This window comes from Tubulanus polymorphus, chromosome 4 (genome assembly GCF_964204645.1).
Source record: "Tubulanus polymorphus chromosome 4, tnTubPoly1.2, whole genome shotgun sequence".
Lineage (NCBI taxonomy): Eukaryota > Metazoa > Nemertea > Palaeonemertea > Tubulaniformes > Tubulanidae > Tubulanus > Tubulanus polymorphus.
The window spans coordinates 8191368-8205021 of NC_134028.1; the positions used below are offsets into that span (position 1 = coordinate 8191368).

General features: G+C 38.3%; 1 protein-coding gene across 2 annotated transcripts; it reads left to right on the forward strand.

Moving 5' to 3' along the window:
• Nucleotides 1-251: 251 nt before the first annotated feature.
• Nucleotides 252-13412, forward strand: LOC141903972 (prosaposin-like). 2 transcript variants are annotated; one of them, XM_074792392.1, is made up of 15 exons: nt 252-406; nt 845-990; nt 1354-1431; nt 1708-1773; nt 2514-2690; nt 4177-4257; nt 5405-5467; nt 5735-5794; nt 6577-7068; nt 7787-8071; nt 8161-8329; nt 9423-9577; nt 10307-10390; nt 10872-10997; nt 11798-13412. In XM_074792392.1, the coding sequence occupies exons 1-15, from the start codon at nt 364-366 to the stop codon at nt 11837-11839; spliced, it is 2067 nt and encodes a 688-aa protein (XP_074648493.1). In that variant the 5' UTR covers nt 252-363; the 3' UTR covers nt 11840-13412. The 2 variants fall into 2 exon arrangements, with proteins under 2 accessions (XP_074648493.1, XP_074648494.1); XM_074792393.1 differs by lacking the exon at nt 4177-4257 and adding an exon at nt 4319-4381.
• Nucleotides 13413-13654: the final 242 nt, after the last annotated feature.

Sequence of the window (13654 nt, forward strand, 5' to 3'; positions counted from 1 at the left end):
ATCCCACCAAGTACATAATGTAATTTTATTGGGGTGGGAGTTCAGATGTTTACTTTTTCCTAAATCAGAGCAAACTCTGTGCAGTCTCCAGGGTCCATACCCTGAATTTCTTTTACCCGGTTTATTGACCTGTACAACGCGCGCCGGTTAATAATTAGTCCGTGACCGTATTATAGTGTCCTGCCTTAATCCGTGATTTAGTTTATACCCCTCTCGACCAATCATAATCGAGTAAACAGTGGTGACCCGGAAGTAAGTTGTCTTGTGATTTTCATCCGGAATTTGGTCATAAGTGCGTTGTAATTAGTCACTGGAACGGCGATAACCGAGCAGTAACAGTGTCAGTGAGACGTTTCTGACGATATGATGAAGATTTTGATTATTTTTGCCGTACTGACGGCGTCCGGTAGGTGTATTGTTTTTCATAAGTCGTCAGTTTTTTTCGTCATGATTATTGATTTGTTCGACAACAAAACTAAAACTAAAAGGAAATTTTATTTCGGCTTTGCCTTTTGTTCTATTACGCAAAAAGTTTGTGTCTTTGTGCTGTTGTTGAGAAAACTGACATTTTTCGTAACTCTATGGTCCTCGCCTGGTCTAACTGCAGTTTAGGTCACCTTTCCACTGTGTCTGAGTGTGGCGTTAGTGTTATTACTATTAGGCCTAAGGACCCTTGGAATACTGAATAGCATTTGGTAAGGTAACCATTAGGAACACTTTAAGTGCAGTCACTCCACCATCATCAGCATTGCCCTGGTGGCTGAATTATAGGCCTAATGGTTACTGACCAGGTTTTGGGATTCACATATTTAAACTGTGTTCTTCATTAACAATCTATTTCCAGCCAGTGCATCACCATTACTGGGTACCGATCGATGTACGTGGGGACCGTCGTACTGGTGCAGTCACATCAGCCATGCTTCTGAATGTCGCGCCGTAAATCACTGTATCGACACTGTTTGGAGTAAGCAACAACTGCCCACTGAACAGGTATGGTCTATCTATTTGAAAAATAGGCCTATTTTGGCCAAATTCAATATTCGCAATGTTTCATTTCGTTAAATACCTATGCAACCTTTTCGAATGGTGTAAAAGTTCCTTCATGCGGATAATCTAAACCCGATGAAGTATCATACCTTCTTCCATACATTTGGATACCTTACAAATGTTATCGGATATCCATCAGCCTTGATTAGATGTCAAAAATCAATGTTCCAATAATGGTAGATTGGGTAGGACTAATCGAGATCAATAAAATTCTGGATTAGGCCCATAAACTGGTATCCGCAATAAGTAGGTTTTGCGTAAGTTCATTTCTTATTTGTAAATATTTTTTCTACATGCAATTTCTAGAATAATGGTGAAATTTGCACGTTATGCGAAGGCGTCATTGCGCAAGTCAAACAAATGCTGCTTGATCCAAATGCTGATGTAAGTAATGTAATTAAGGATAGGTAGCTCATACCGCCTACACACTTGTTCTTCTTTAAAAAAAGAAATCGTTCATGGTTATAACTCCCTTGCTCATGCTTCAATTTGTTGGGAATTAAGACAAATGAGATACATCTATTTTGATTCACAGTTGAATTAGCCAAGACTACATAAGGCCCCAGTTAGATATAGGCCTAGGACAGCAGGGGCCTTATGATTTTACCGAAAATCCATAAAGTTTGAATATCGATGATAAATAATTTTGTTTTTATTCAGGCTCAAGTCAAATCATTCCTGGATAAAAGCTGTACTCTTTTGCCCGCTGTTCAGTCGCAAAGACAGGTTCGTGTTGAGCTAGATATTTTCTAAAAACGCAGATCGTGTGTGTGAAATAAAGTGATTGCTAAAGAAATTGAGTGCAATTACTTCAAATTAATTGGTAATTAAAAGTAAATTATAATGTAAGAAGTTTGTTTGAGGAAAATTTCATTGAATATTTGAATAAGAATTTTAGGAAGGTTGTTATGCTGTATTGAAAACAAGAACAGCATTTATATAATTTTATAATATTATTTCCAGTGTCAAAAATATACTGATTAGGTTAGAATAAAATGATATTTTGTTTCTCCATATCGGCTGGGTTATTTCGTAAACTGCAATGAAATTTGTAACCAGTTCATTTCTATAACATCCGGGTCTGTAATGGCTACTAGCTTGATCATGATTTTGAAAAAAAGGAATGTGCATGGTTGATAGGTGGCTGGCTGGCTGGCTGGCTGGCTGGCTGGCTGGCTGGCTGGCTGGCTGGCTGGCTGGCTGGCTGGCTGGCTGGCTGGCTGTCTGGGTCAACTTTTAAGCTCAGCAGAAATGGGAAACAATGTATAAATTTTTTTTGCCGTATGCGTTTGGCCTCACTGATGGATTATTTATTTGATTGATTGCACTGAGACAGTTAACGATACAATTGTTAGAAATAAGAATCCTTGAAAAATATGAAATTGCAAATGTTTTAGTAGTTTCAGGACGGTTGAAACATTAAGATTAGAGTTGATTTCAATGTTTCGTCGAATGAATACTTTCAGTGTAAACAAATAGTCGATACATATTACAACGAAGTGATTCAGATGATCAAGAGTAAATTGTTACCGCATCAAATCTGCGCCGCCCTGAAATTGTGCCCGGCAGTAGCTGCGGGTAAGACGACACCGAAACGCGAGAGCAGTCTGAAGTTCACATCTCTGAAAGCGCCCACTGCAAAGGTATGTCGTGTATATCGTGTGAAATAGCGTGAAAAATCCTTCTTAGTTCTTGGTAAAATAGTACTCGGAAACTCTCGGTTATCCTAGAAAATTCTTCGAAAACAGGCGAGAATTATCTGATTACGAAAAGATATTTCTTTGGAAATTATTTTGTTCATACGTTATTAGATAGATTTTATTTCGATGAGATTTTGTGTTCGAGCTAGGGTACAATAGCTCTAAGATCTAGGATCTAAGATAGCTCTAAGATCTAGATCTATATCGCGACTAACGGCTTATTTGATTTGGTAAACAAAATTGAGCATTAGCATTGTATAAAGTATAAAATTGAGCATTAGCATTGTATAAAGGCTCATTATTTTTCGTGCTATGTACTTGCTACTGATTCATCGGAGAACTTCTGTGTCAAGTTGTGAAGCTACTACTATTGAGGGGTACACGCTGGTTTAACCACAATCAGCTGATAAACCGCATGTCGGCTGACTGTCATTAAGCAATCATTAACATGGCTAAAATGTAAATAGACTCATAACCATTGTGATTCATGTAGGCCCCAGCTGGCATTGCTATAAATTTGAGAAAATCATTCTTTCGCCTCAAATTAGTCCATTCTAATTTCTTTCTCGGCAAAAGCATAGGCCTACGCCTACCAATGTTTTTGTTATTTGGTGGTACCTCACAGACCACGCTAATCTGTAAAGAATAATATAAAAGTAAATTCGAACGGTTTATCTTGATTCCACTATCGTCATGACTAAATTCACAATCTTTCTAAGTACCGGTTTACGAAAACGTGAACAAATGCAAAATCATGACTACCTGATTTTATGAACGCGACGCACTGATAAAGTTCAGAATGATCTTGATTCCACTAGTCGACCTTTAACATTGATTAAGTGAACATAAGTGAACGACACAAGTGGACAACACAAATAGATAATATTGATAATTATCGTGTGAATGTCATATGATGAGCTCGAGATAAGCTTTATTGAATTTCGGGGAAGATTTTCTTCTCGCCGGCTCGAAAAATAGTTAGCGTTATTAAAATCGGCGCATAAAGATGTCTCTAAAGCCTTAGGCAGGTTTCGATTGATCTCTACTGATTCAGAGAGTTACTAATCCAGACCTGAACATTCAATCGAAACCTGACTCAGTCGTATTATTTTGAATATATTTGTTTTCTAATATGATGACTTTCGTCTCTTATTCTGGCCTTGTCCACTCATCCGACCTCGTCCAATTTTCTACCACTCTGATTTTTATCTTTCGCACATCAATCCACTTGTCCAACGTCAATTCTTTTTTCCACTAATTATAATACCTCGTCCAACTCTACTCTCACTCACCACTCAACCTTTCGTCTCTCCTTGTCCACTTATCTTGCAACCTCATCTAATTACCTACCCATATCCTTTCGTTCTTGCCCTTTCACTCTTTTACCGTTTTCTTCACGCCTCTCTCGTGCTCCCTGCCCCTTGTTTAGGTCAACGTACCGTTACAGTGTACCATCTGCAAAGCCATTCTGACCGTCGCCAAAGATTTCGTTAGCAATAATGCAACCGAGGTAAATAATTCAAAAACTCTTCCATTACGTTGTACATATGAAACGTTTACTATATTTTCAGTGCGAAATGTGCAAAATTGCAATTCAAAAGGCTAAAGCTATGTTTGATACTAAGAAGTCTCAGGTAGACCCGATATCTATGTGCTAGGCATGACTTGTTTAAAAATGGGCTTGAATAATTATCATCTTTCGCATTTCTACTGTGTTTTTAACGTTTGGCTTTGTGTCTTTATTTTTTACTCACTCTCTTGATAATGCACAATCATCGGTTGAGCGGTTAGCGGAGACACATGCAAAATATCATCTAAATGATACCTGTGACTTGTCGTTTTGATGTGCCTCCGGAGACTTAGGCTAGAATAAAATGATACCTTGTTTCTCCTAATTGGCCGGGTCATTTTGTAAACTGCAATAAAATATGTTCATTTCTATAACTGCCGGGTTTGTTATGGTTGACTTGATCGTGATTTAAAAAATAATGTACAGTGTAGATAGGCGGCCGGCCGGCCGGATCAACTTTTAAGCTTGGCAGAAATGAGAAACAATGTATCAATTTTTTAGCCTTTCATTATCTTCATTATCATTAGATTAATATTAGATTGACTTACTTAGTTCTTTTAATGTGTTTTCATTTTTCAAATTTGATTTATTTGGTGGTGTTGGTTGAATTTTGATCGAATTTATGAGGAACTAACATATACAAGAATGACAAATCTATAAGTGGCATTAAAAAAGCATTGAAGTATAGTAGCTTTCCCTAGAATGAGGACCCGGCGCTGTAGACTATCCCACAAGATGGCTGTGACAGTGAGGTTCATTTTGAATGAACTTCTAATTAAAATTTCAGCTTCTGCAAACAAATCTTGCACCTAGATAAATCATCTTCTTGGATATTGGTTGTTTGTTTATTCATCATTCATTTAATTTCAATAGAATTATGGATGGATTTTATTTTATTAATCCTCGCTTGCCATTAGTGGAATCCTCAACTGCCGAATTGCAGAGGCCTCCGCTCATTGCGAGTTTTGGTTTCCTATGTCAATTTCATATTCTGATCAAAGTTCAACTGACTGAAAAAAGATTCTAATACAGCTGGAAAAACTCATTTGCAACATATCTAATACTGTGTTTGTTTATTTGAAATTAGGCGGAAATCACTGCTTTCATCAAAAATGAATTGTGCACAAGACTGGGACCTGAGCAACAAGCTGTAAGTTAACTGTAGAAATCTGATGATGTTTTTATACCCAAAAATTTATTACTACAAGGACTCATTTCAGTAGTTCATATGTTCATGATGAATATTCAGAAGAAAGCATTTTGTTCAAATGAGGCCAGTACTTATCAATATGTGTACATAAGTCTGCATAGAACTGGTCACAGATCTGCAATTTATAGAATAGGTTGAAATCAATAATAACTACGTGCTGGAATTTAGTTAGTACCGATATAATCAATTTATTTTCATATTTTTCAGTGCGATTCATTAGTTGATCAGTATGGCAATCTGATATTCCAACTTCTCGCCAATGAAATAGTGAGTATTTCATAATGACTTTAATTCTTCCATTACCAACTGTAAAGGGGGCGATAATGGCCGCCTCGTTACCAACATCTGGTGCACATTCTTCACATATTTCAAACTTAAATATTGGCTTTACCGTAAGAAGATACACTGATATGGCCTTAGAACTGTTTTCTAAGTTTCTATTGATACCAATATTTGTATTGTATCGCTACTTACTGATATTTATCCACAAATGATTCCACGAGTGTTCTGTTCAATGTCTGAGCTAGTGTTGGACTGCAAAGTAAAAAATAATGCCGAAAATGGCAAGTTTCCGAATTTGATCGGCGTGTATACATTTGAGCGGTTCCGCATGATGTTTCGGAACGTCAATTCAACCAATATGAGTCAATTAAATCAAGAACATCGACTATTGATAATGTTTGGTTGAGAAAAAATGTGAGAAGAGCTTTGCAATAACGTCCACTCATCTTACGATCTTGTAAGATAAAGTTGATGAGAAGTCCAATCCTCAATGAGTGATGGCCCTATTGCGACTATACTTGTATTGGCAACTGAAAAATAATGGCCTGAAATTTTCTTTTGTATTCATTTTAGAAACAGATTTCAACTCAGGATCCACTTCCACAGTTGTGAGTTAAGATTTGACTCGGAGTTTGCTCACTGAAAACCTCAATGATGTAATCGTAAACTCAGAGTTAACTCTAACTCGCCACTGTGGAGCCAGGTTTTATAGTTCAGGAATTTACGCGTGTAATCTCATGGTTTTGCTAATTCGACGTTTATTTCAGGACCCGGAACAGATTTGCCACGCGATCGGTTTGTGCACCACCGCGACGAAATCGTCATCGAACACGGTCATGGCGCAACTGCCTCCGAAAACGCCGGCTCAATCGCCGAAAAAACCGAAAGCGGTGAAAACTTCAGCCGAATGCGTCATGTGCGAATTCATGGTCGGAGAACTCGAAAAATTGCTCGGCGACAAACGCAGCGAAGCGGCGATCGCCGAGGCTTTGGACAAAGTGTGCGGTCTTTTACCGGCCACGGTGACCGACGAGTGTAAACAGTTGGTACAGATCTACACGCCGATGATTATACAGTATTTACTGAAAGGCATGACCCCCGATCAGTTGTGCGTCGAGATGCGCCTGTGCACGGCGGCGGCGTCGCTGCTGAAGGTCAACGTCCAGCGGATACCGGGCGTTAAACAAACGGCTCAGTGCGTCGCCTGCGAATTCGTGATCAAAACCCTCGACGGCATGTTGACTAAAAATGCGACTGAGGTAATGATAATTATGTATATATATTTTACTGATTCTTTGTTTCAGTCGATTAATTATGTTGAGTATATAAGTTTATATATTCTGCTGATTCTTCGTCGTTTGAATGTTGAATATTATATTTGATTTCATAGTTTGAAATTTTATGTGTATAGTACGGATGATAGCACGGAAACACCATCTTTAAATCGCCTTCAGTATCGGGCATAACTCAAATGGGCTTGCGAAGTGCCGAAACATCTGTGAACGCAACTCGCTCTGTTAAGCGCAGTATTCTGACAAATTTGGCACCGCACAAGTACGGTACTTCGTAACCCAGAATCCTGAGTGAACGTGGCTAATATGCTTGTCAAAGAGGTATCTCTTATATTCTGATTAGAAGGAGTCCGGCCGTAATATACATATAGTAAATTGCGTTTTGCTACCCAAGTCATTTGAAACTTGTTAGCCCTGAGAAAAACATGGTATTTTGCGAGAGCGCTAATATTGTTGTTGAGTTCAAGTAAGATTTGTTATGGTAGAACAGAGTCTCTAGAAAGGTGCTTACAAAACGAGCTTATGATATGAAAGTGATGCAGACGCTTCCCAGAAATTTGAAATTTTCTCCTTTTAAACTCCTTGAAAACTCTTTATATCCAGGAATGACTGATTTTTAGGGACCCCGCATATGAACATGCTAACCAATCACAATTAAGTTAAGATTTGATGTTTGTTATTTCAGCAACAAATTGTACGTGCTTTAGATAGAGTGTGTACGTTAATGCCGAAGACAGTGAGAGCTGAGTGTCAATCGTACGTCAACGCGTACGCCCCGGCTCTGATTCAGCTGCTCGCATCAGACATCGACCCGCAACAGATTTGCACGTTCCTCGGAGTTTGCAGCCCGGCGGTGAAAAAACATCAACCGACTAGGCAACAAACACCTGTGAAGGCTGGGCCGACGTGCGTCCTCTGCGAATTCGTCATGAAAGAACTCGATGGACTTCTTTTGAAAAATGCGACCGAGGTAAGATGAAATACGTTTCGGTTTTGGCAATAAACCTTCAGTTCTGATTATATATTTGATTGTTTATCTGATTATATATTCATTTTCAGCAAGATATCATTGCAGCTTTAGACAAAGTTTGCAGTCTGCTACCGTCTACTATTAGTGGTCAATGTGAAAGTTTTGTAAATCAGTACGCACCATTAATTATCAAACTGTTGATTAATGATTTTGCTCCGGGAGTCATTTGCAAACAACTAGGCCTCTGCACTGCTGTTCGTAAGTATTCTATAGAAATCTCATGCTCAATGAGGCTAGAAAAAATTGATACGTTGTTTCACCTTTCTGCTGAGCTTAAAAAAGCTGTCCCAAGCAGCCACCTATCTCTACCTTCCTTGTACATTACTTTTTTGCTAAATCATTATCAAGCTAATCATGAATTGATTGAAATTTATTGTGGTTTCCAAAAGTGCCCTGGCTGATTAGGAGAAACAAGGTATCGTTTTTCTTTAGCCTTATTATTGTGTGTGTACAGTGTTGGTGAATTCGTAAACCCCAGGACCTGGTTCCACAGTTGTGAGTTTTAAGATTTGACTCTTGAAAATCCCCGCCGCCCCCCTCCCCCCCGCTTGCACACGGATTAGTCCAAAAATGGTCTCAAATTTAAGGTTATAGACTAAGACTGGCTATAGAACTAAGTTCGTCTTAAGCCGGGCATAGGTCATCCTTGTGACAGCTTGCGACCGCCAGCGACAATCGCGTCGCAACAATTCACCGACCTACGCTACCTTGCGACGGGTTGCGACTGGCAGCGATGCCAGTCGCAATGAGTCGCACATGTTCTACTTTCTGCAACGCGACGCGACCGTCGCAACTGACCAACGCGCTCTTGCGACTGGGAGCATCTAGACGCAGACAGTCGCTGGAAATCACATCGCAACCGACTTACGCCCCCACTTGTGACGCAACGTGACGATTGCGTCGCGAGGTCGACCTACACCCGGCTTTAGACTGGTCTTTTCTTGAATCCATCTAAGCTATCACTGTGAAACCAGCTATCACTAGATATATGGTCCTCGCTTGAAACTTGGCACTATCCCTCACAAAATGCTTATCGTCGTTGGCTCTGTAGCAAACGCAGATGTTACTTCCCTGGTCAAACCAAGTTTGATACTTGTGCTTATGATCGGAAGTGTCACTGGTCACATTCATCGTCGATTGGCACTTAAAGTAATTGTTATTACTGTGTCCATTCAATGCTGTTGCTTTGATATGAAGTTATAATGACTGGCAAAATTTCAATACTTCAAGCGATAGATATTTATTGATGTTTTTATACTGTCTACATGTACCGGAAATTGTTTCGTTACAGAGACCCAAGTCCGAGCGAGTGGTGAGGTTTGTCAGTTGTGCAAAACGGTTATGTCGTATTTGGCTATGCTCTTGAAGGAACAGTCGACCGTACAAACGATCGACCACGCAGTCGAACGAGTTTGCAACTTCTTACCAGCTGCGATGAAAAAACCGGTACGTACTGAACTCTATTGGTGGGATCCAACATCGATCACTGGAAATATTTTGTCAGCCATTCCTAATTTTATACAGACACAGACCAGACCATTATCGTCAGTTTTACTTCATCAAAGTTAGTTTTTTTTCGATCATCTATAAACTGGATTTTTTTCTTGAATCCATATGTTATCAAAAGAGTGCCGGTAATTAGGTACATAATTACAAGAGTAACTTTTCAACTCAGTGTTTGGTATAGTTTTCACTGGTAATTGACGAGAAAAATGCCACAAATTCCTTCTATTTTGAGAAAGAGGAAATTAGAAATTTTTGAAGTCATACAGTAAATAGACTACGCCTAAATTTGTACAGTTAGTACCAGAATTTGTTACCCAATTAGGCCAAATTAGTAAGGGTAGGAATTTGCTTACAAAACCACCGGACTGACAATTTTTGCGAGATAAACAGTACAAATTTAGAGGGTGCCTACTATAGCAGGGATATGAAAGTGATGCAGACGCCTTAAAATTCCTTCTATCCCGGAATGGCTGATTTGTAGGGACCCTGTAGTCGCCTTGCTTATCCCAAGGTGATCAAAGCTATTGACCATCACCTCTGATATTAATAGGGAAGGGTCACTGACAGTGCAGTAAATTTTCAATCAATAACTGTCTCTGAATTCTTCACTGCACTTGTTGAGAAGAAAACCTTCGGAATTGTTTATTTCATGTACGTTATATTTTTCAGTGTGACGATATGATAGAACAATACGGACCGTTTATCATTCAAAAATTGGACCAGCAGCTCATAAACCCTGCCGATGTTTGTGCCGTAAGTGTTCGACTGCAACTATTATATTCTTCAATACAACAGTACGAATGGCACTGATTTATTCTAATAATTTTAGAAAACAGGGAAAAAACAGAGAACTAATTTCTCTAAGGGAAAACACATGGAATTCGATATACCATTAACCCTTTCAGTGCGGTGTAAGAATCAGTGATGGATTTTGCTAGTACACCGCATTGTGGTGTATTGATTTAATTAGTAATTACTAATTATCTCTCTTGAAAGATGGCAGCACCTGTCAAACATAGTGAAATATTATAACTAACGATATACCGCGCCAGGGTGTAGACGCACTATAGTGCTATTCCCGTTATTCAACACACTAGGGTGGAATTTTTCAGAATTTTCAAATTATCTTCAGCACTATAGGATATTAACTAGCCAGCACTGAAAGGGTTAACTTTGAAAAACAGAGAAAATGCAACTGAATTGTTCCTAATTTTATTTTCATGATCTGTTGTAGGAGATTCGTCTGTGCACGGCGGCTAAAAAACCGACTATCGGCCTCGTTCATTTGCTCGGCGGTGAGAAATGTACGTACGGCCCGGCGTACTGGTGCGCAAGTGTTCAGAATGCTAAAAGATGTCAGGTGAATATGGTTCCAATGAGCTTTACTGGTTCTGACGAATTTGAACTACAGTGCAATAGAATTAACTTAGTTAAGGCTAGAAAAATATGCAATGGTTTTGTGGCATCTGGGGCTCAAAAGTTGGTCATAGTTGACTGGTGAACAAATACATAGACTTGTCGCTCAATTGTCACTATGGCATTTGTCCACTGGTTAGCTCTAACCTAGTTTAGAGCACAGGCCCCTATATGTGAAATTATATCGGAAATATGGATCAGATATATCCATTCATTATAACCAATAGGCTGACGAAACTAACAAATCGAACTTTCTCATTTCGGTCGAAATGTATGATTTCTTACAGCCAATGAATTGTCTATTGAAAATAGTCCACGGGAACATTTTGAAATTTGTCAGTTATAACCATGGTTTCTCATTGTTACTATTTTTGGTGGTTGTTACCCCGATTTAGGAGTTGCCCCTAGGGATAACTTCGATACCAGTCTATAAATCCGGCACCTGGTGTTTTGTGGGGTTTTACTGTATAAGTGATTAAAGGATGGTGGATACATCATACATATTTTACCAGTTAACGTAACACCAAAGTTCACGTGAATTTAAAACCCACTATATACAGAATTTGAGAGATTATAAACGAATCTGACACCTGATGATGATCTCTAGTGAAAGTTCGAAATGTTGTGTATTTTGATCTTTTAAATTCAGTATATAGTGAGTTTTAAACTTATTATCTTTTCTCCGAGTGTTGCTATTCTACTGAAGTACAGGTTATTCGAATGTTTCTTTTCGTATATTTTCAGGCTATGGAACATTGTCAGACTCACGTTTGGACTCGAGATTAAGATTATAGAGAGCGCGCATTTTTTTTTTCAAACAGTACGGGCGGATCTTGGTGACCAAGATCCCTTTATATTGAGTTTTTTAGAAAAAAAAATAAAGCGAAATCGCGTCGTTTTCATTCCTTAAATTTGATTTGTCCTTTTTCGTTAAGACCCTTGCCTAGATCCGCCCGTGCTGCCCTCTCGGTCAACAATGATTTCATATATTGATCTCGCGTCGTAATTCTGAACAGTACTTCGGGATGTTTACAAAACCTTTCACCCGCTATACAAGTTGGAATTTTGAAGAGCAAATCTGAAATTCTTTTTTTTATATAGATTAGCGGTAATTAGTCTGTAATTATTATATATGTGTTTTTATTTCCAATTCAAATTATTAATATATATATATCATATTTCGTATACCTAGCTTAATTTGGGCGTGATTTTTATTTGTCGCCTAATATAATAATAATCCAAAGCATTGAGGTGTTATTTTCTCTGAGGTGAAATTTTGGATGTAGATATTTTCGGTAATGCATATGTTTAATTGTACGTGGATATTGAATGATAGAAATAATAGTGATTTTTTTTCTTTTCTATTTCTGGTAGCTAGAAATAGGCTATATGATATGTTGACTGTGAATTGAATACACCATCTTTTATATCGAAAATTGGGGGTTGAAGTTAAATGCGGTAATATTTTGTGAAAATCAGTTTGGCAGGTGTGAATCTGCTGTCCCTCAGACGTTGGACACCTCATGGCCTAGCATACAATTTTTGATCGTCCAGTTGACTACTTGGGGTATTTTGAACTAGCTTATACGCCCAAAAATGTTGCCAGCACACTTTCATGAGGCGATTGTCCATACTTCACAATTCAATTGATCTTGGAGTAATCATTGTCAAATGATTAATCTTGATCTTGGAGTAATCATTTGACAATGATTACTTCAAGAATTGATAGAGTGTTTTGTTAGAATGTAATTACTCGCATTATACTAAGGTTCATCTCACTGTTTAATTTAACGTTAAAGATTTATTAGTAATCTGGTATGACTAATGTAACTTTGGAAGTCATTCGGTGAAATGCGGTCCTTTTTTCTAAGCTTTGATATATATGTTATCACTCATTCTACGATACTAATGTATTTTGATTATGATGCTTGTAAGTTGTATATCGGTTGTACAGTGGAACCTCGTTAATACGATTCTGTTTAAGACAAAACCTGTTCATTGCGATGATTTCCAGCATGTCCCGGCTAAGATATTTATATTATTCCTGATTTGGATAATACAAAATCTGTTTAATACGACAATTTCGTCACTTTCGCCCACGAGATTCATATTAACGAGGTTCCACTGAATTATCTGGTAAAATCGCACATTCTTGAATCATCGCTGGTGCCGACTACGTCCTTCTCAATGGAAACAATGGTGAGAATTGATTTCACCGCGTGATTCAAGGAATTATTTTGGGAATAGTTGGATATTCTGTGATAAAATGTTAAATATTTGAAACTGTAAGGGAACATTGTTCTAATTATCAATCACTAAAATGATTTGTAATAAAAACACGATCTATCATGAACAATAATCTTGTCTTTATGGTTGACTTTGACTTCCTTATGGACGATTAATGAGAGTTCTTGATGAATACACTTATGAATATTGAAGATTTAGTATTTTTCTTATGATACGGCAGTTAAAGGATGCAGGCTTTAAGTGACATCCTGATGCCGGAGATCCCACCCAGCAGGCCTACCCCTTGTACACTCAATTCTGAGACTAAGAGGTGTGTCCAGACGCCTGTCGTTATGTCAGCATTTTAACCCAGTT

What these genes read in the sequence shown, in the direction of transcription:
- LOC141903972 (XM_074792392.1), top strand. Translation starts at nt 364, where the DNA reads ATGATGAAGATTTTGATTATTTTTGCCGTACTGACGGCGTCCG. An exon ending in TGAAAGCGCCCACTGCAAAG is followed by an intron (nt 2,691 to 4,176) that starts GTATGTCGTGTA and finishes CCCCTTGTTTAG; the next exon opens with GTCAACGTACCGTTACAGTG. An exon ending in TTTTGAAAAATGCGACCGAG is followed by an intron (nt 8,072 to 8,160) that starts GTAAGATGAAAT and finishes ATTCATTTTCAG; the next exon opens with CAAGATATCATTGCAGCTTT.